We start from the raw sequence: 19,973 nt of genomic DNA, 5'->3' as shown, positions 1-19,973 counted from the left end.
GCAGACAATATAGAAATAAACCACTCAAAATGTGCAATTAGTGACACCACGTATACACCACGAGCTCGTCCATTCGGTCCAGTCGGTGACAAAGAATGTCGATATTCTTACACCTTTACTGACTTTATACGCGGTTTCGAACCTAATCACCGCCATTCTCAGGCCCTGGCGCGTGCCGTGCCGGCGTGCGGCAGCCACCGCAGCACGACACACTACTACCCGCAGCGTTATCAAACTGTCAAGAGAGTCGAGAAAATCACACGGCGGCGGTCGCAGGATGACACGATAAAAACGATTGTTTTTGTGTGTTTCTTTTTTCTCTGAGCTTTAGGAAGTGCACTCAAATCGTACTTATGGAAAGAAATTTGTTCAGTAGATGTGGGCATAAGGGACATCAGAGTGAGGTCAGAGTCAAAATTTTGACCTGATGATAGTCAAAATGTCAAATAAATTAGGCCAAGTCAAAAGTGTAGGACAAATATGGTGCAAAATTTTGACCTGATAGTAAATCGTCTCAACTCAGCCCATTGGGTTTGCTGTACACAATTTCAAATTTAACACAAAAAAGAGAAACTTTTTTTTTTACTATATTTCAGATGCTCTGTTTGTCCCGCCAGCTCATGCACCAAGCAGGGCGCGCCGGCGAAAACTTGCTTGCTGCACTTGGCGCAAGCAAACTGAAGAGTTTTCCCCGGCGTGTTTTTCCGGGCGCCCGTGTTTACTTTTCCTTTTCTCCTCCTCCTCCTCCTCACCCTGCCCCTGCCACTCTACCTCTCTCCCCCGCCCCCTCCTCTCTCCCCTCGCCTCTCCCTGTCTCTCTGGGAAGAGAGGGGGAGGGGGAGGGATGGAGCGCACGCCCCGTCGCCGACAAATCAAAACAAAAATCACATTGTGTCATCCCCATACACGCTTATCGATAGCGCGAAGGTGGGGGAGGGGTAGGAGGACCCTGGGGAAGATGAGGCCCAATGTCCGTTCCACGAATACTCAGTACGTTTTGAAGAAACCGACATATTGTCCCAGACTGCATATCTGGCTCTCAGGTCTTTTTCGGTACTAATTTCGGCAAGTCCGGGATGTGGGATGTGGTTTTGGACTGTACCGCGGGCGACATTCGGACTGCCCGATCTTCAGACTCCTTTCGGTATAAAACGGTTCTATAAGGGCTAGGTGCGGGGACCCTCACCCGTGTTCCTATATTTTTACTTACCATGTTTCAGTAGCTACTATGTTCCCTTTGGGTCGGCCAGCGTCTCCCTCAAATCAACGCCTCTCCTCTGGCACTTTGCAGTGTGCGCCTTAGTTAATGGTGGATCGAAATAGAGCAGGAAAGTCGCAGTGACAAACGGCGAAGCTGGATCGAGGAATCCGCTTCCAAAACCAGTCCGTCCAAACAGTCCGAGAGGGACGAGGAGGGGAGGGGGGGGGGGAGCAGGGTCCCAGCGGAACAGGGAAAGGGAGCGGCGGGCCCAAGGGAACAAGCCGCGGAGATTTTCCGCTTACCGTCTGGTTTTGTTTTCGTCTTTTTGACTGAGCTAGGGTGATTAGATGGGCGTCCGAGAGAGGTGACGAGGTACGTCGCACATCACCCCGTAGAGAACGATTGTACCAGGTGGCTGATTAACCCCGCGCACTTCTGTAGTTAGACTGTACCGCACGCAGGAGTGCGGGCGGGCTTGCCTCTATCGCCCCTGTCCACGGCGCCTCACGGGCCGGGCGAGTAGGCAACCCGCCCGCACTCGTGCGTGCGGTACAGTCTAACTACAGAAGTGCGCGGGGTTAATCAGCCACCTGGTATAGTGCTCAAGCCTTATTGCCAACTGTTTTTGCGGGTACCCACTAAAAATTCAGTATATATGGCTGTGTATGAGATGTCATTCGCGGCTTAAATAACCACCTGGTATATCATCCAAGATTCTTTAATTCTTTCCTCAAGTTTTTGCCCCGGGTCCCCGCTGACGATGGTTACTGTCTGCAGACGGCGCCGCCGTTAGGCCCGAGCCTCGCGCGCCGCGCAGTGGCACGCTGCCAAAGAACTTGAACCTGGAGACGCCGGACCAGACCGAGACCGGCCGCGCGACTGGCTGGAGTCTACGGTGTACAGACATACCTGTTGGGATAAAACATGCAGACCGGGGGAGAACGAAAATAAAAGGAACAAGTATTATTGGGACTGACTCTGAAATGTATTGGTTGTACAACGAGGCTGGTGGACAGTCCAGTTGAAACTGCGTCTCTCCAAACCTCGTATAAGTTTGGAATGGCCTTTAACAAAATTCCATCCACTTGTTTTTTGCCTGTCTTTTATCATGGGCGTGGGTATACGGCACTGTGCAGCGTGCGACTATGAGAATCCGATATCCACAGAATCAGATATCCTCTTAGATGGCGAAGACAAGAAACCCCATCTGTCCCTTTCACCTATGCGGCGCGGCAGCGTCCCAACTGCGACTGCTGAGCAATCACTTAAGCCGATATATCGCACCGCACACATAGTGATTGGTCAAATAGTTATGGGGTCCTAAAAGGATCTGACAGGATGGTCATTTGAGTCCAATTAGACCCCCTAAAAGTTGTACCCCACAATAAAAATATCATGGGATCTCCTTGCACTCCAATGACCATCCTGACCCTTTTGAGACCTCATGATATTTTAACCCCCTCCCCCTAGAAGTCGGGTGGAACGACCCCATACCGCACACACCGGCCCGCCGCGGCTCGCCCAGCAGGGCTCACCTGCTCCTGCAGCCTCCCGCCGGTCCGTGCACTTGACCTAGGCTCCTTGTTTAGGGACCGGCCCGCGCCCCGGAGAGTCCTGCGCACGTTACGTAAGGACGCCGGCGCACCAAGGCTGCGGGGCGTTACGTAAATTAGATGGATGCGGCGCGCGCGATTGGTCAGCATGCTGGAGAGGGAATGAGCGAATTAAAAGGACGGAAAAGAAAATGTTGTGGCCAAGGTCGTTTACCCAGGTTGACTTCCCCTCCCTGAACGCTCACGGCTCTTTGGACAGGCGCCGCCCCGCCGCCGCCGGTGCGCCGCGCCCCGCGTTTGGATTTCCAAGGCTTCTGGCCGCCTGTCCTGTCGCTCTGCTCTGCTCGTCGCCGGGCGCCGTGCGTCACCCTCCCGTCGCGCGCAAACGGGGGGACGAGTACCACGACCATGCAGATCAGATTCCCGACACTTGCCGTTAATCCACCGAAATAAACCCGTCCCGTTGTGACCGCAAGCAGACGCGCCCCACCCCACCGCCACACACACACACACACACACCGCGAGCACGCGGGCAGGGGGGTCCATGGGATCCGTACGACGGCGTCGGCTGCCCGTGACCGAGGAGGCCCAGGGCCTGGACCGCACCAAAGGCTCCGATGTCGCCTCAGCCGTGTTCGATTACCCGTACTTCTCTCTGACCGCGGCGTGCGCGCTCGCGTTTGCGCCCCATTACGCAAGAGACGGTTTGAAGCCACTTGCCCCCCCCCCCCCACCTACTTTGACCAACCCCCATCGCCCTTCCTCCCCCGGCTGTGCTGTGGTGTGGCCAATAGCGAAACCTCTCCTCCTCCTCCGCTCCTTCCGCTCGGAAGTCCGTATCCGTTGCCCCGCGGCTCTGGTTACACACGGCCGCCGCTTTGCGGGAACAGATTGGCGCGGCAGGTTGTTGTCGGCGCCGCAAGTGGCGGCAAGTCACACGGCTGTGATGATGATGCCGGGGCCACGAGTAAGCGCAGCAAACCATTGCGCGCGCCGTGGGGAGGTTTTAGAGAACCCCTGCCACTCCCTCGCAAGCACTGCCGGTACCGCTGCTGTGGCGCGCCGCGGCGGCCGCGGCCCGGCCGGCGGCGCCCCCGCCGCCGCCCGCGCGCTGCTCCTGGCGCTGGCGCTGAAGTTCAATGTCAAGTCCAGGCGGGTATCCTGGGCACTCACCAGGTTCCCCAGGGACACCATGGTGGCGGCCGGTTATCCAGGTCGGGCCGAGACGTGTGCCCGCCGCTCCTCGAAGCTCGCTGAGATGCGCGAGTGACGTAACTTCGCACATGGATGGCGGCACGGGGCTGTCCTCCGCTGTACGCTGCACGCGCGCGCGACCACCACCGACTAATCTCGTCCCGGCTGTTGGAAGAATGCGTCCTGCCGCCGCGGGGGCGCACGCCCGACTCGAAGGATTGAACGCCAGCGCCTCTGCCACCGTGGCGCGGAGCAGGGGGGTGAGGCGGAAGAGGTGCGGGCCACGGCTCTCCGTCTGGAGCGGCTCGGCCTGGTCCGGCGGCCCCCCCTGCTGGCGCGAGGAACGGCCCCTCTCCCTCTCTCTCCCTCTCTCTCCTTAAAAACGGCCCTAACGGCCTACCTGCCGACAGAGGCAGCGGCCGCCGAGGCCGCCCCGGACGCAGCCGCCCCAGCTCACCAGCGGCAGTTATATAAGTGCGTGTATGGTCGCGGGGCGTGGCGTGGCGTGGCGAGCACGCAGGACCCGCGTGCTGAGCACTGCGCGGCGTACTCCTTCGCCTACAACATCTCAGGAACGCGAAATGAATGCGGCGTGACGTCATAGGTGCATCTTTCGGTGCATCATACGGCCCCTCTCTTTTTCTGCACATAGGGTGGGGGGAGGCGGTAGGCGGTCCCTCAGAGGCAGATCTATATCCTTACCTCGCATACCACACCTCGCATTTTGTCTACTTATGGATGAAAAGTAATGCTCTTTGCCCTCCCGTTAGAAGTACGTTGCTGAGGTTGCACGTGAATGCACACGAATAGTAGTAGCACCAGGGCAGAAATGCCACCCGTAGACAGTATCCGCAGAGCCATGACGATGTGGGCTTCGGAGAAAGGCAGAGAAAGGAGAGATTTGTTTTTCAAATTCGTCCAGATGATCATCAAGATAGAATGTTTGATTTAATTACATATGAAGCAAAACTATTATCTTTTACATTTTCAACATTATCAATTGTGTTCTTCTAGGCCAGAGATGCACTAACTATTTCTGCTCTTGACCTGTTTCTGACCCGACGGTGCTCGCGCCCGCCGCGCGCGTGCTTTCGTATTTAGCGCCGTGACGCAGAAGTTTCTCATACTTTTTCCAAACACTTGACTGTCTGGTCTGCTGCTGCACTATTTGTTTGTGTACACAATTGTACACCCATTGTCATGCAAATTTAAAACGACGGTCTTAATATCCTCTAAGCTTTTCAAATGTAGGAAGAAAAACTTAGTTTTCGCTTTAGCTACCACTCAGACGACAACGGGTGCTAATCGTGTAAGTTCTTTCACGATTATATGTAAATACCACTCATTGTCTGCAGGCCACAATGGGGTTGTAACCTCTTCGAAAGTTATTTAACACCCAAATTTCGATTATATTTCGTGGAAGTGTCCTGTTACTATGAATATCGGTCTGTTTGATATCATTTATCTTTCGGATATCACTGGTTTTGTTGGTCTAATAGAGATATTTTTGCGATACGTTGTGCCGGCCCAGCCGGCCATTCAATTGACAGTTTACTCTTTCAGAATTTTGAATTATGAATTTTTGTTCTCTTAGGTACCTACTCTATGCAACATGGCGGACAAAGTGACTCTGGCTGATGCGTTGTCTAATGTTGATGTGCTTGATGAGCTGACATTGCCTGATGAACAACCTTGTATCGAGGCTCAGCCATGTTCAGTCGTATATCAGGTTAATTTTGACACCAACTTTGAAGATCGTAATGGATTTGTCACAGGTGTTGCCAAATATATTGAAGAAGCAACAGTTCATTCTAGCTTAGTAAGACTACTTTTAGTTATATTGTATTTTAAAAATGTTCACACTTCAAAGAACCAATCAAAATAGTGCATAATGGAACCTAACTAGATTGAAATTTTCAGAATGAATTGTTAGAGGAAGGAGTTGAGCATGCTGTTATGTTATACACTTGGCGATGCTGTTCAAGAGCTATTCCTCAGCCCAAATCAAATGAGCAGCCCAATCGAGTGGAAATTTACGAAAAGACTGTTGAAGTTTTGGCACCAGAAGTGAACAAACTGCTGAACTTTATGTACTTTCAGGTATTGAAGCTACCGCACTTGAATATAATACTATTAAATAATTTTTATTCATGTTATCTATGATTTGTCATTTCAGAGCAAAGCTATTGAACGCTTCACCTCAGAGGTCAAAAGACTTTGTCACACTGAAAAACGTAAAGATTTCATTTCAGAGGCTTACATGCTGACACTTGGGAAGTTTATTAACATGTTTGCAGTCCTAGATGAACTTAAAAACATGAAGTCCAGTGTAAAAAATGATTATTCTACATACAGAAGGTTGGTAATCTAATCACCTTCCTTCTTTTATTTTGTTCAAAATATGTAGTTTCTTTTTTTAAAAGAAAATTTTTGCAGAGCTGCTCAGTTTCTGAAAGTCATGGCTGACTCACAAACTCTTCAAGAAAGTCAAAACCTCTCTATGTTCTTGGCAACTCAAAATAAAATCCGTGATGCTGTGAAAGAGAACTTGGAGCGAGTTGCTGGCTTTGAAGACCTCCTTGCTGATGTAGTGTCTCTGTGTGTGCATATGTTTGAGACTCGTCTCTATCTTGCCCCCCATGAAAAGCACATGCTTGTAAAAGTTATGGGTTTTGGGCTATTCTTAATGGATGGTGAACCTAAGAGTTTGAGCAAATTGGATGAAAGAAAAAAACTAAACTTGGCAAAAATTGATAGGATTTTTAAGGTATTGGATTTGAAATTAAGGGATATGCTTTTGAAGTTGAGTTAGGTATGGTTCATTTAAATAATGTCTATCTATCTACTGGTTTCCTAGAACTTGGAAGTGGTCCCACTATTTGGTGACATGCAAATTGCTCCTTTTAACTACATCAAACGAAGCAAAAACTTTGAACCTAGTAGGTGGCCATTATCTTCATCAAATAATATCAGCCCCCAGGCAGATCTTATGGTCCATCTTCCTCAAATTCGAGAAGATCATGTGAAATACATCAGTGAACTGGCCCGGTACAGCAATGAGGTAAGAGTTATGTTATAAGTGCAATGAATAGTTTGATTCAAATTTGTTGTTTTTGTTATTTTACTTGCCACTTTATTGTATAAATATGCTGATAACTGCGTCCTCCATTCCAGGTAACAACAACTTACAAGGAATCAAGAACTGATCTAGAGAATAAGGAAACAGCAGACTTGGCTTTGAGAGGATTGCAGCTTCTCTCTGAATGGACAAGCGTTGTGACTGAATTGTACTCTTGGAAACTTCTTCATCCAACAGATCATCACCAAAATAAGGAATGCCCAGTTGAGGCTGAAGAGTATGAGAGGGTACTTACCTATTCAAAGTTGCTCTTCTATTTAGGAGTTGTTTTCTTTTTTAATTTTTCTTAAAGTATTATGTGAACTTTATCATCTATTGTCAGTTTTTTCTTTCTCTTTTATTATTAGGCAACTCGATACAACTATTCAGAAGAAGAGAAATTTGCTCTTATTGAGGTCATTGCAATGATTAAAGGCCTGCAGGTCTTGATGGCACGCATTGAAAGTGTTTTACAGGATGCTATCAGAAGAACAATTTATGCAGAGCTGCAGGATTTTGTTCAGCTGATGCTGAGGGAACCTTTAAGAAAAGCTATAAAAAACAAGAAGGATCTCATCAGAAGGTAAACTGGTGAACTTTTTATTTGTTTTGCAAGGGCAGAAATTGTTAATAACCATCTTACCATCTTCCTGTTTCTTCTTTCTTTTTCCTTTCCTTGGTCAAATTTTTTTGTTTTCAGTTGAAAAACTTTACTTATTTGTATTTTATCTATTTTTCAGTATTCTTGTATCTGTTCGTGAGACATGCGCTGATTGGCAAAGAGGGGTTGAGCCGTCTGGTGATCCTGCTCTGAAAGGCAAAAAAGACCCAGAAAGTGGATTTGGTATTAAAGTACCTCGACGTAATGTTGGTAAGTTCTTTAGATGATCTCTTTAAATGATGACTTGTTAGCCTTCAAATCAGAGCTAGGTATATACAACAATGTTACATATTTGAAATTGATCATATCTTGCTTTATAGGGCCTTCATCAACACAGTTGTATATGGTGAGAACTATGCTTGAATCCCTTATTGCTGACAAGTCGGGAGGAAAGCGTACTTTACGCAAAGACATTGATGGGCAGCATTTGATTCAAATTGACCAGTTCCACAAAATATCATTTTATTGGAACCATTTGCTGAATTTTAGTGGTAAGTCTTATCTGATTCTGATTAGTTGTGTTTATCTTAGGTGAAGCCCAAATGTGTTTTACGTATTCTGTCCAATTCCAGAATCCTTGCAACAGTGCTGTGATCTCTCACAGCTATGGTATAGAGAGTTCTATTTGGAAATGACTATGGGGCGCCGCGTCCATGTAGGTTGCAATTAAAAAATTAGAGTAGTAGTTCCCTACGAAGGCATGAAATAGTATAGCAAATTTTGCTCCAGTTTATCATTTTGTTTAAAACTTTTTTATTTTCATTTTCAGAAATGCCTTGTTAAACACCAGCATAATGATGAATGCAATGATCTGATAACCATGGAAAAACGAATCCAGGTCTGTCTATGTGTAAAATTAATATTCCATTATATCTACCGTATACATTTTTGTTGTGTTCAAATTAATTCTTTATGAACTATCAATGGAATAATTGTATTATATTCCAGTTTCCTATTGAAATGTCTATGCCATGGATTCTTACTGACCATATTCTGAGAACAAAGGATCCATCTATGATGGAGTGAGTATATTAATTTGTAATCTGTGTATATGTTACGGCGAATGTCCGGTGGCAGAGAATGTCGACATTCGCCGGCGAATGTCTAGATTCATCGGATGTCACCGGCGAATGACTTGACTTGACTAACTAGAGGCCTGCAAATGTCCGAATGTATTTTTGAAAGTTATTTTAATCGGACATTCGCCGGTTTGTCACTGGCGAAAGTAAGATTGGCCAAAGGTGCCCGGCGAATGTCCGAAAATTTGTCTTTTTCCTGGTGGAATTTAAAATAATGGGATTAATTTGGACATCCGGTTTCTGGGAAATGTCCGAAGGGAAACTGGGGCTTAGTTATAAGGAAGTAAAATTGTCATGTTCTGTTGTTCATTGTTTGAACTAGGATGGTGCGTTGTGTTGCGGCAATAATTACTGTTATGGCATTGAGATATGCCGAGCAGGCCGCGTCAATAGTTGGCCTTCCCCCAACAATAAATTAAATACAGGTCATGACCATTTTACTTTCTAATAACTAAGCTCCAGCTTCCCTTCAGACATTAGCCAGAAATAAGCTGGTGACTGTCTGAATTAATCCCATCAGTTTAAGTTCCTCCAGGAAAAAGAAATATTTCCGGCCATTCGCCGGGCACCTTTGGCGAATCTTACTTTCGCCAGTGACAAACCGGCGAATGTCCGATTAAAATTACTTTCAAAAATATATTCGGACATTTGCCGGTGACCTCCGGCGATTGGGACATTCGCCGGCCACCGGACATTCGCCGTAACATATATACCACACCTATGAATGATTTTGTAATTACATTCAATTAATTAAACTTTCTTGTGTTCAGGTACGTTCTATACCCCCTGGATTTGTACAATGATAGTGCTCACTATGCACTAACTGTATTTAGAAAGCAGTTCTTATATGATGAGGTGGAGGCAGAGGTGAATTTGTGTTTTGATCAATTTGTCTATAAACTCTCTGAACAAATATTTGCTCACTATAAGCAAATGGCCAGCAGGTAAAATTTTATCTGTATACTTATCTAATTTCATTTGAGGTGGTACACAATGTAATAATAATTATTGATTTTGTCAATGTAGTATTCTCTTAGACAAAAGATTTCGTGTGGAATGTGCTGCAATGGGGGCATATATTCCTTATCCAAGAGCAAATCGTTATGAAACACTTCTGAAACAACGTCATGTGCAGTTACTTGGCCGATCTATTGATTTAAATAAGCTCATCACTCAACGAATCAATGCTGATATGCATAAGTCTCTTGATCTTGCCATTAGCAAGTTTGAAGCTGGAGATATTACTGGGATTACGGTTTGTAGTTTGTCTGAGAGTTTCCTTTCATATGTCTATTACTCAATTTTCTCTTACTAATTTTCCAATTTCACAACATTATTTTCTAGGAATTAGATGGTTTGCTTGAAGTCAATCGTCTTTCACACAAGCTCCTCTCTCGTTACTTGGCTTTGGATGAGTATGATGCAATGTTCAGAGAAGCAAATCACAATGTACTTGCTCCTTATGGCAGAATAACACTGCATGTGTTCTGGGAATTAAACTATGATTTTCTCCCTAACTATTGCTACAATGCAGCCACAAACAGGTTAATAGTTTCAGTTTCCCTTACTTTCAGATTTAAACTTTAACTTAAAAATGGAGTTCTTACTAAACCATCTTATTTCCAGATTTGTCAAGTGCCGAGGTATTCAGTTCACACAACCAGTACACAGAGACAAACCTCCTCAAATGGCTCATCATTATTTGTGGGGTAGCAAACAACTTAATGTAGCATATTCCACTGTTTATGGCCAATACACAGGTAGCCTTTTCAATTTTCCCTTCACATTTTAAGTCAATTTTAAAAACTAAGCAGTCTGTAAATTGTTATTTCTATCCTCTTTTTAGGTTTTGTGGGGCCTTATCATTTTCGTACAATGTGCCGTCTCTTAGGATATCAGGGTATAGCTGTTGTAATGGAAGAGCTGTTGAAAATTGTGAAGAGTCTAATTCAAGGTAACTTGCTTCAGTTCACAAAGACCCTAATGGAGGCAATGCCTAAGGTGTGCAAGTTGCCGCGTTACGATTATGGCTCACCAGGTGTACTGGGGTACTACCATGCACAACTCAATGATATTGTACAGTACCCTGATGCAAAAACTGAGCTTTTTCACAATTTCCGCGAACTGGGAAACACAATCCTCTTCTGTCTTCTCATGGAACAGGCTCTTTCTCAGGAAGAAGTGTGTGACCTGCTGCATGCTGCAGCTTTCCAGAACATACTTCCTCGCCCATTCTGCAAAGGTGAATTACAGTGATTTCATTAGAATAGTCTAATCTTTACCATTAATCTATTTCTTTGAGAAAAACTTTTGTCTATTGCATTTAATTTATTTGTAGATGGGGAGAAGCCAGAATTCAAACAGAAAAGGCTTGAAGCAAAGTACGGGTCAATGCAAATTGTTCCCAACATTGAACGTCTTGGGACAGCAAAGGTGCTTGCAACATCTAATCTAATCTAATACCTCTTTAGTTTTTCTTTTACATTGTCACTATCCTAACTAATTTTTTCAGCAAGCATTGATATCAAGAGAAGGTGACCTGTTGACAAGGGAGCGGCTATGTTGTGGTCTTTCTATATTTGAAGTTGTTCTTACCCGACTTAAAAGCTTCCTGGATGACCCTATATGGGTTGGCCCTCCACCAGCCAATGGCGTGCTTAATGTGGAAGAATGTGCAGAATTTCAACGGTTGTGGTCTGCTTTACAGTTTGTTTACTGTATTCCAGTTGGGGACACAGAGTTTACTGTTGAGTGAGTACTCTTACAGGGGAGTTTGTGTATGTATCTGCATTGTGGTGTATGTTTGAATTTATGTTTTCTTTTCAGAGAGTTGTTTGGTGAAGGATTAAATTGGGCAGGTTGCACGATGATAGTCTTGCTTGGTCAGCAGCGACGATTTGAAGCTCTTGACTTTTGCTACCACATCCTGAAAGTTCAACGGGTAGATGGGAAAGATGAAAACGTCAAGGGAATTGTAAGTAGAATTGTACAAATATCTGATTAGTAAGCAGTTTTGGCATAGATATACAATATGGTTTTATTTTTAAACACATTGTTACAGAATCTTAAAAGAATGGTTGATCGGGTACGACGCTTCCAAGTGCTTAATTCTCAAATTTTTGCTATTCTCAACAAGTTCCTGAAGGGCAGTGAAGTTGATAATTCATCTATTGAACATGTTCGCTGCTTTCCTCCACCAGTGCATCCAACTATGTCCCACTATCACCGCACTGATCATTACAATCAAAGTGGACACTATGCATAATGTAGATCATCCATCATTAGTTTTGTACTATTTTCACTCAATTTATTTATTTTCACTGACTTTATTTATAAATGATGCCTTCTAGGTGCCAACAAAGGGCATTGACTTGCAAGTAATTAATTATGTAGCTATTTTTGCCAAAGAATATTCGTGAAGATACTCCATGTGACTGAAAATAACTAAATTCTTTTTATGTCTTTTTGAGAACTTTTTCTCACTTCATACTCTACCTTCTAGTTACCTTCATGAATTTTCATGAGTATTTTTTGCTGTCAGTATAGTTCTTATTTTTAGAAGAAGTATGCTACGCTTTAAAATCATAATTATGCATGTTTTAAAACTGCACACATAAAAAAAATGACTATTGATCAATTGGAATTGTTTTGTACAGTGTATTGTCCTTAACATTGTTCCTGAAAACAGTACTTAAAATTAGAGACTCTGTAGTAATTTGTTGCTTGAAGAAAGTGGTGATTGTAATGGTGAGTGAGCATCCTTGTGAAGGTAGTGGAACTCCAAACTTGAGTTACAGTATCATTAAAAAAGTAGTACTAATAATTATAGTTTATGGGCCATTGTTATGAATTTAGTCTCTTCCTATTATGTATGATCATAGATGGCAGTTTTTACAAAAAGCTAAAGCGTACTGCTGCAAATATTGAAACCAAAGTTTGACACATTACATCAAAGCACTTTTAATTTACATCCGCCGCTTAGCTTTCACTGTTTGTTAAGTGGGCACTGGTTAGCCATGTGAGGGTTAGCACCCACTTCTCTTCCTATTTTACTTATTTATTTTTGCATGCTGAACCATCTTTTAAATTAGTTTATTGACTTGTTTCTCTCTTGAGATTTATTTGCTATGATTGATAAATCCTAAATATTGTGAAGTGGTATTTTTGTGCAGCTTTTTTTTTTGATATGCTATTAGGTGGGGAGAGATTTTTAAGGAGACTGTGAAGTGAAACAGAACAAATGATCTAGAATCCTTGATTTGACATAATTATTTTTGCAATCTAGGTAGATAATGGTTTCAGAGTATGTATCTCAGCTTATTTGCTTGAAACTGTGTTACCTTTAATTATATGTTTCAAAGCACCAGCCTCATATGTATTATTATTATTTTGTCAAGAATTTCTATTAACTTGATTGTGTAATGAATGCACTGTGTTCAATTTGACCTCAACATATTCCTCGTTAATTGTGTTTTCAAAACTACAAAAAATCCTAATTAATTAACCCATTCATGTGAACATTTTTTAAACCTGTGGCAGCCTTTAGAATGTTGGTTTTCTCAATACCAATACCACTGCTTTAGATTTAAAAAAAAAGCTAAAGCATGCAGATAGTTTTTACAACGTAAAATGAATAAGACAATCTGCCTTATTATTTTTTTCATACATTTAATTTAGAATTGCATTTTAATGTACAAAATCAAGTTTTGAATATAAGTTTTCCTCTAGCTCCTCTGTTAGAAATCATCAGATTGTGAGCTTCCTTGGCACTGTCGAGATCAAATTCTCTATCTACTATGGGATTAACCCAACCTTCATCTGCTCCTTTTAATAAAACATTTCCTATTTCTTGCATCTCTTCCTGAAAACAAAATCATGACACATTTTAAAGCATTGCTAGAAGTCATATAAAGGAGTATTGAACTAAGACAATCTTCTTTCCATGAGCATTACCTGAGTATTGGCTAGTAACTTGATACCAACAACCATAGCCTCCGTATATATCAGGTGCCTAGGCACAATCGTCACCTCATTGCGGGAACCCACAACCTGAAGAAAAGTAGATGAATTAAGTATCAATGGTAGTTAGTCTAGAAACAAAGAATTCCCACTTATCCTTAAAATATTGACAATACCGCTAATCTTGCTTTTTGACTTAAAACCATCAGGTCATTTCCCAGATTGACATGGGCCATATTTTCGAGCAGAACATCAAAACCTTTGCCTTCAGTTATTTCATATGCCTTCTTTAGATGGTCTTCTTCTCTATGGTTGAAAACATAGTCAGCACCTGCTTTCTTTACTATTTCGAGTCCTGCTTCTGTACCAGCAGTGCCAACTACACACAGACCTGTAAAATAAAAAACGTGTTACAAATTACATGATCTTAAGTCAGAAAATACAATTAAGGTCCTTTCAGTCAAAGGACAATGGATTGAAGGAGGTAATTATGGTGAATTACCTGTCTGTTTTGCAAGCTGAACAGCTGCTATACCAACGGCACCACTTGCACCATGAACAAGAACTTTCTCACCTTTTTTCATCTGACATCTATAGAGACCAGCAATAAGATTTCAAAATTAATTAAAAGATTTTCATACATCATAAACCAAAGCTAAGAAATTAAGAAATTTGATAAAGTTAAGTATGATTCGCTTAAAAGCGAACGCTCACCTACTTGATGACCAATGCTCGATATGCCGTAAAATATGGAACATACATTCCAGCCCCTTGTGAAAAAGACAGTTTATTTGACAGTATAAAAGTATGATCTTGGGAACAAACTACATTTTCAGCATAACCACCATTCCATGGTAAACAACAATATACTCTGTCTCCTTCCTTTGTAACAATAAACAGTAAAATTAGTCAAAATTACAAGTTTTTAGTTTAGTCACAATTGATGTGAGAATTAAAAATAAATACCTTAAATTTTGTCACATTTCTCCCTTTTCTAACGACTACACCAGATACCTCTTTTCCCAGGATAAGGGGTAGTGTCGGTAAAACAGCAAACCCTCCCTCTCTTGTATAAACATCTACTGGATTTATACCACAACGTTTCACTTCTACTAAAACCTATGGGGGAAAAATTAATCCATTTAGTAGAAGACAATAAATACCAAAAATTAGATGTATGAAGAGATTTAATTACGTACTTCATTTTCCTTCTCCTCAGGTACTTCAACATTATTAACTTGTAAAACCTCTGGACCTCCAAATTGATGAATTTGAACTGCTCTCATTAAATGACGAATGCTGCAATGATGAGGCATTGATTATAAACTTCTCACTATACATTTTGGAAAGGAAAGTTATGTTAAAATATGACCACTTTAAATTAAAAATTTAAGATTGCTTTTTGATCAGCATAATCTATGCAAAAATAGTGTACCAAAATTTTCCAAGGTTAAGGTGTTGACAGGAAATATGGAACTAGAAGCTTCACAGAAGCATACAATCAGAATAGAAGAGAGAGCCAATTGGAGAAAAATATTTCGTGCGAATTGGACAAAATATTTCTTGTTCATTTTTTTTTTACAAAATTTAAAAACACTTACCTTGAGCTGTGGACCACTGAAAATTGTGTAAGTAGTGCATGCCCGTGTCTACCAAGCGAAGAACACATTCTGAACTTCGATCGTACGAAGCTGACAGCACGAATAGATAGGAGAGACACTTCTCAGGAGCTTAGTTCACGTGTGTTTGGCTATCATTCCCAATAAAAGGTACAAGCAACGAATTCGACTTCTGAAACACAAACATGTACTTCGGCCTTGCCGCTGGCTGGACGGCGATGGCAGAAGGCAGACGTGCAGACGACAGTGTAGTCTCACACGGCATGGCTTCAGACGATGAATACGAACGTGAATCTGCTTCCAACGTAAACAAAACAAACACGCCCCCGCGCGCGCCGCGACCAGGCCGCGACGTTGCCGCATGCCGCATGCTGCTACACCGCAGTCGTAACCTGGTGTCCATGTGGAGTGGTGCTGCTCGTTTGACTTGAAGCGTGGTCGGTTAAAAATGGAAGAGTTAACCCATGGAATTGGACATTTGTTAAGACCAGTCCTAGATTCCGAGCACAAAGATGAAGCTCTTGGAAGTCTCTTAAGCTCGTGTGCTGATCAACGTGTTTTTGTCAAGGTAAAATACACTCTGCAATGGGCGGCTGTTTAGACCAACCACTGTGCTGAAAAGGGTATCATGATCAACCCATTAGCTTACTTTAACTTGGAGGGTGAAAATTGAGATTCTGATATTTGTTTGTCGAATTTTCGCTTGTCATTGTTAAATCTCCTAGAATCTATAACCCCATCTACTTTCAACCGTCGGTTGCCCGGCGTCCCTCGCGATGTTCATTCATTTTATGAATGGAGTTTTAACTTAGCATACATTATAATCACTATTCCGTGTAGCATTTGGCGCTGTTTGTTGCATTGCTTGATGTGTAGTTCTGAACCACAATGTTTTTCTGGACTGTGTCCTTCCCTCAGTGCAAATGCTATTTCTTTTACAGGCTGACCCAGGTTTACACTCAGTAGCAAGTCTTATTAATACTAAACTTAATGAATCGTCTTCAAGGTAAAGCCTCTTGAGTCTTATTCTTTTTGACTACTTTTAGTAAATTGTACTCACCTTGAATCTTCTGTTGATAGGTTCGATGGATTAGTCTTGCTGCACACTTACCTACCACAATGCTCTTTAGATATCCTTTTGCCAAATGCTTGTTCTTGGATGCAATTTTGTTTGAAGAGTTTTACTGTACCCAAGACATCTCATATTGCTTTCACTGTTTTCAGTAAGTATATCTTGCCATCAATGTGTTTTCTATAGATAAATTGTGTTTTCTTAATGTCCTCTGTATTTTCTAGAAATATTGCTTGAGCAGTCTGTGTCCATACCAGAGTTGTCGAAACATGTATCCTCCACAGTCGTAGCCAGTTTTGCAGAACAGTTGCATCAAGGTGTACCCCCTCAGGTAGTTTTGGCTTCCTCAAGTGCAGCTTATTAAATGTACTTTCATCCACTCAATTTATTTTTTTGTACGGTAGGCATATTCTAGCGCTCTCCAATGTTTAGAATATTGTATGAGGAATTACAATGGCCCCTGCGGACCACATAGAGTAAGTTTGAAATGATTAGGGGAATACTAAGTAACTGTACTACATTGCTAATGTAATGTAGCATGCTCATTTTCTCTTTTCTTTTGTCAGAAAGTGTTTGAGCGCTTCTTATTTTCTATGGTCGACTCCACGGGGCCTGAAAGATACAAGGCAGCTCGTTGTGTGGCCATGTTACCCCAAATTGGTGGTGGAGGTGTGGGCGGTATCCGATATGAAAATTCATGGGTTGCTCAACATCATGCCATCATACGTACCATCCACTTATTGTTGGATGAACTCTATGCTAATATCAATGAACTGACCTTGATGGGTAACAAGCTGGAGGATGTTGATCCTTTGCCATTCCCTCCTATTGAAACCACTGATCCAATTCTTTTAGTTCAGAAATTGAAAAATCGCCTCATCAACATATCAGCATATCTTATGTTCATGCTTGTGTAAGTTAAACCCATTTTATCAACATGACACTAGATACCATTTTTCTAGGTATCAGTCAAACATTAATCAAAATTTATTTCAGAATGCCGTACCCTGTTCCGAAGGAAGTTTCTGCCTCATGTATAATGCATTTGATCTGTCGAGGACTTGCTGTAACTGGTTCTTCCTTAGGCAACAGTTATACAACTCATCGCTTAGCTCTTTTAGCAGATCTACCATTTATTCATACTGCTTTACTGAAGGTGTTAGAAGCACTAATTTTGTTGTAAGTGCAGGTTAACTACCAATAAATGTGTTTTTTTTATTCCTTTATTTTAAATTTTTCTTGTGCTTCTCAGTGGTCAAACAAATATGCTGACATTTGCATCTCTAATTTGTAAACTTGCAATTCAGAGTTTGAAATGGACCTCTGTTGATGCTTGGCCATTTAGCCATGACAGACCTTTCAGGTACGTTTTACAAATTGTTTTTTAAACTTCACAGTACCTAATTAAAAAAAATTATTTAATTTTGTTTCATTTTACTTTTTAGTGTTCTCAGATTACAATCCTATGCAATCATTAAAGTTTGGTGTGGCATTGCAAAGAGTGGAAGTCTTGTAGATGAGGTAGCCCAACAGCTTGTCGAATTATCGAAGTGTGACATTTATTCAGAGAAAGGCGCAGTTTCTCTTTCTGTAAGTATACTTGTTTCATCCGTTTATTCCAAATACATCTTAAATCTGCATTTTCTCTCATTAATGATTTTTGTCTAGCAATCTTCAATGGTTATTAGAAAGCAAAATAATCAGAAAAGAAAGGGAAATTCCATTATGAGTAGCACCACACCAACGAATCTGCTGCCTACCAATAAGTCATCCAACAAAGATGTTTCTGTCGCTGCTTTACAGGCAATGCAGGCTATGATAATGTCAGCTTCATATCAAGTTCAACCTTCTGTCCACAAGGTCTGTAAATTGTGAACTTTCAATGTTTGAAGACTTTTGAGATGTTCGTATCTTTAATATTGGTGTTTTGTTGTAGGTTCTTCAGGAGACTGTTGTTGCCCTGCTACTCAAAGTAACAAACAAGGTAGAAGATTCTCCAATCCCATATTCTGATAAAGCACCTAGACTTGAACTCTTCAAACTGTTGCTCCAACTTGTTCTGGATTGTCATCCAAATTCGCCTCCCCCTACAAGTATTGCTCTTAAACTCTTCTCGAGTGGTCTTCGTGATTCAGAAACAGAGGTTTGTTAGTTTTTTTAATCTATTTGTCAATTGTGAATGATCTCTTGTTTATTTTTCATAATTCTGTTGACACTTTTGTTCTGCTTTTTCAGATTGCAATGCTTTGTGGAACTGCACAAAGTGCTCTTGATAAAATAATCCACCCAGCTTATGCATCTCTCAACATTATGCCAAATAGACAAGAATTAGAAGATGCTGTTGTTCAGTCGGGACTGTCGCACCATCTATCTCATCAATCAAATTCATCCAGAGCTCGTTTCCAGGATAACACAGATGATTCGGAACTTGAGATTACTGATGCTGTCTCGATGTCATCCAATGGCAAGATCTCCACATCTAAAGAGCATTTTGTGTTCCATCCAAAGCATCGCTCTACGGCAGTACTGAATGATATCACAGCAAGAGCTGAATTTACTAGTCCAGTGCATAGCACACCACATGTGTCCAAAATGCCTCCCAAGGAATCTTGTTCACCTGCAAAGAATAATGAGAAGTCTTCTTTGAATGTCCAAAATTCATCAGATCGTAAGTCAACTGTTGATCTTACATCTCCCTCACCCAGTCATGTAAAGGTGACCTCTGCTCAACAAAATAATGAAAAAGAAGATGTCACTAAAACAGTGGATCTTACGATGTCGGATAAAAGTGATGATGACGATGATGATGCAGATATATCTGAAGTACCTTGTGAAATTGACTTGGCAGACTCTGATGATGATAAAAGCAATTTATCGATGTGCAGTCAAACCACGTTGAGCACCCCACTAAAGGAAAACAGTCAGGCACCTAAAGCAGATGTGCAGAGAGAGAAAGTATCGCCAACTATTTCGGTTCCCGCAGCGGTTGTGGATGGTCCAGCAGATGTGGGCAAAGCACCAGAAGATAATGCAGAAGGCAACCAGTCCACAACTGAGCTACCTACTGCACAACCATCTGAAACTACTAAAGAAGCTGAGGCATCCAATTTGTATGACATACCTACTCAAACCCAAGAGCAAATAGAAAAAAAGAATGAGGATCCAGTAATTGCAGTAAATGAGACAAAACCGGAGGAAGTAGTTTCAGATAAGAAGAGAAACGCAGAGGATGGAGAGGAAACCTCACCCAAAAAACAAAAGTTAGGTGAAGATTTTGAGTTTGATAGTTGTGAGGAAGACGCTCTTCTTCTGTCATTTCAAGATGTAGTCCGGGAAGAGCTTGACGAAGATGGAGAATGAACCTGTGCAGTCTAATTTGTGGCAAAAAAAAATTCCTGTATTTTTTGCATTTCTTATTTCAAGTATTTATATTTGTTTCTTCCATTTTTTGCTTTAATCTTCTATTCAATAATATGTTTTCTTATCTTGTATTTTTTTTAGAAAATACATCATAGTT

General features: G+C 42.0%; 4 protein-coding genes across 4 annotated transcripts in view; 2 read left to right on the top strand and 2 right to left on the bottom strand.

Moving 5' to 3' along the window:
- Positions 1 to 4,171, bottom strand: part of LOC113215268 (MFS-type transporter SLC18B1-like) — a 10,741-nt gene extending 6,570 nt beyond the window's left edge. The window contains exon 1 of the mRNA XM_026434874.2: positions 3,928 to 4,171. Within this exon, the coding sequence (XP_026290659.1) occupies positions 3,928 to 3,948 (21 nt within the window). The 5' untranslated portion in view covers positions 3,949 to 4,171. The remainder of the gene's footprint in view (positions 1 to 3,927) is intronic.
- Positions 4,172 to 5,108: 937 nt separating this feature from the next.
- On the top strand, positions 5,109 to 13,314 carry LOC113215269 (cytoplasmic FMR1-interacting protein-like). Its single transcript, XM_026434878.2, has 22 exons — positions 5,109 to 5,257; positions 5,543 to 5,767; positions 5,869 to 6,048; positions 6,125 to 6,306; positions 6,385 to 6,715; positions 6,806 to 7,009; positions 7,123 to 7,314; positions 7,435 to 7,649; positions 7,807 to 7,937; positions 8,048 to 8,218; positions 8,300 to 8,382; positions 8,497 to 8,565; positions 8,676 to 8,749; positions 9,577 to 9,750; positions 9,833 to 10,061; positions 10,151 to 10,350; positions 10,433 to 10,566; positions 10,653 to 11,048; positions 11,145 to 11,239; positions 11,319 to 11,557; positions 11,633 to 11,780; positions 11,868 to 13,314. The coding sequence occupies exons 2-22, from the start codon at positions 5,561 to 5,563 to the stop codon at positions 12,069 to 12,071; spliced, it is 3,858 nt and encodes a 1,285-aa protein (XP_026290663.2). The 5' UTR covers positions 5,109 to 5,257; positions 5,543 to 5,560; the 3' UTR covers positions 12,072 to 13,314.
- Positions 13,315 to 13,454: 140 nt separating this feature from the next.
- On the bottom strand, positions 13,455 to 15,622 carry LOC113215272 (quinone oxidoreductase-like). Its single transcript, XM_026434881.2, has 8 exons — positions 15,367 to 15,622; positions 14,965 to 15,064; positions 14,732 to 14,884; positions 14,484 to 14,647; positions 14,268 to 14,356; positions 13,942 to 14,156; positions 13,760 to 13,855; positions 13,455 to 13,667 (listed from the first exon to the last, which is right to left on the bottom strand). The coding sequence occupies exons 1-8, from the start codon at positions 15,432 to 15,434 to the stop codon at positions 13,506 to 13,508; spliced, it is 1,047 nt and encodes a 348-aa protein (XP_026290666.1). The 5' UTR covers positions 15,435 to 15,622; the 3' UTR covers positions 13,455 to 13,505.
- A 125-nt stretch (positions 15,623 to 15,747) lies between these two features.
- On the top strand, positions 15,748 to 19,973 carry LOC113215270 (proline-, glutamic acid- and leucine-rich protein 1). The gene is made up of 12 exons (XM_026434879.2): positions 15,748 to 15,952; positions 16,326 to 16,390; positions 16,465 to 16,607; positions 16,681 to 16,787; positions 16,861 to 16,932; positions 17,023 to 17,369; positions 17,453 to 17,635; positions 17,709 to 17,819; positions 17,902 to 18,046; positions 18,125 to 18,316; positions 18,393 to 18,599; positions 18,692 to 19,973. Exons 1-12 carry the CDS (start codon positions 15,833 to 15,835, stop codon positions 19,814 to 19,816), a joined length of 2,817 nt encoding a protein of 938 aa, XP_026290664.1. The 5' UTR covers positions 15,748 to 15,832; the 3' UTR covers positions 19,817 to 19,973.

The sequence above is a fragment of the Frankliniella occidentalis genome, unplaced genomic scaffold, assembly GCF_000697945.3.
Source record: "Frankliniella occidentalis isolate FOCC.00 unplaced genomic scaffold, Focc_3.1 Scaffold311, whole genome shotgun sequence".
Classification (NCBI taxonomy): Eukaryota; Metazoa; Arthropoda; class Insecta; order Thysanoptera; family Thripidae; genus Frankliniella; species Frankliniella occidentalis.
The sequence above is the reverse complement of the archived record's forward strand: the minus strand, read 5'-3'. Positions and strand labels throughout refer to the sequence as shown.

What these genes read in the sequence shown, in the direction of transcription:
- LOC113215272 (XM_026434881.2), bottom strand. Translation starts at nt 15,434, where the DNA reads ATGTGTTCTTCGCTTGGTAGACACGGGCATGCACTACTTACACAATTT. An exon ending in TCAGCTTGCAAAACAGACAG is followed by an intron (nt 14,157 to 14,267) that starts GTAATTCACCAT and finishes TTTATTTTACAG; the next exon opens with GTCTGTGTGTAGTTGGCACT. An exon ending in AGTTACTAGCCAATACTCAG is followed by an intron (nt 13,668 to 13,759) that starts GTAATGCTCATG and finishes TTTTGTTTTCAG; the next exon opens with GAAGAGATGCAAGAAATAGG.
- LOC113215270 (XM_026434879.2), top strand. Translation starts at nt 15,833, where the DNA reads ATGGAAGAGTTAACCCATGGAATTGGACATTTGTTAAGACCAGTCCTA. An exon ending in ATCAAGGTGTACCCCCTCAG is followed by an intron (nt 16,788 to 16,860) that starts GTAGTTTTGGCT and finishes TTTGTACGGTAG; the next exon opens with GCATATTCTAGCGCTCTCCA. An exon ending in AGCCATGACAGACCTTTCAG is followed by an intron (nt 17,820 to 17,901) that starts GTACGTTTTACA and finishes TTTACTTTTTAG; the next exon opens with TGTTCTCAGATTACAATCCT.
- LOC113215269 (XM_026434878.2), top strand. Translation starts at nt 5,561, where the DNA reads ATGGCGGACAAAGTGACTCTGGCTGATGCGTTGTCTAATGTTGATGTG. An exon ending in CAACAGTTCATTCTAGCTTA is followed by an intron (nt 5,768 to 5,868) that starts GTAAGACTACTT and finishes TGAAATTTTCAG; the next exon opens with AATGAATTGTTAGAGGAAGG. An exon ending in GACACAGAGTTTACTGTTGA is followed by an intron (nt 11,558 to 11,632) that starts GTGAGTACTCTT and finishes TTTTCTTTTCAG; the next exon opens with AGAGTTGTTTGGTGAAGGAT.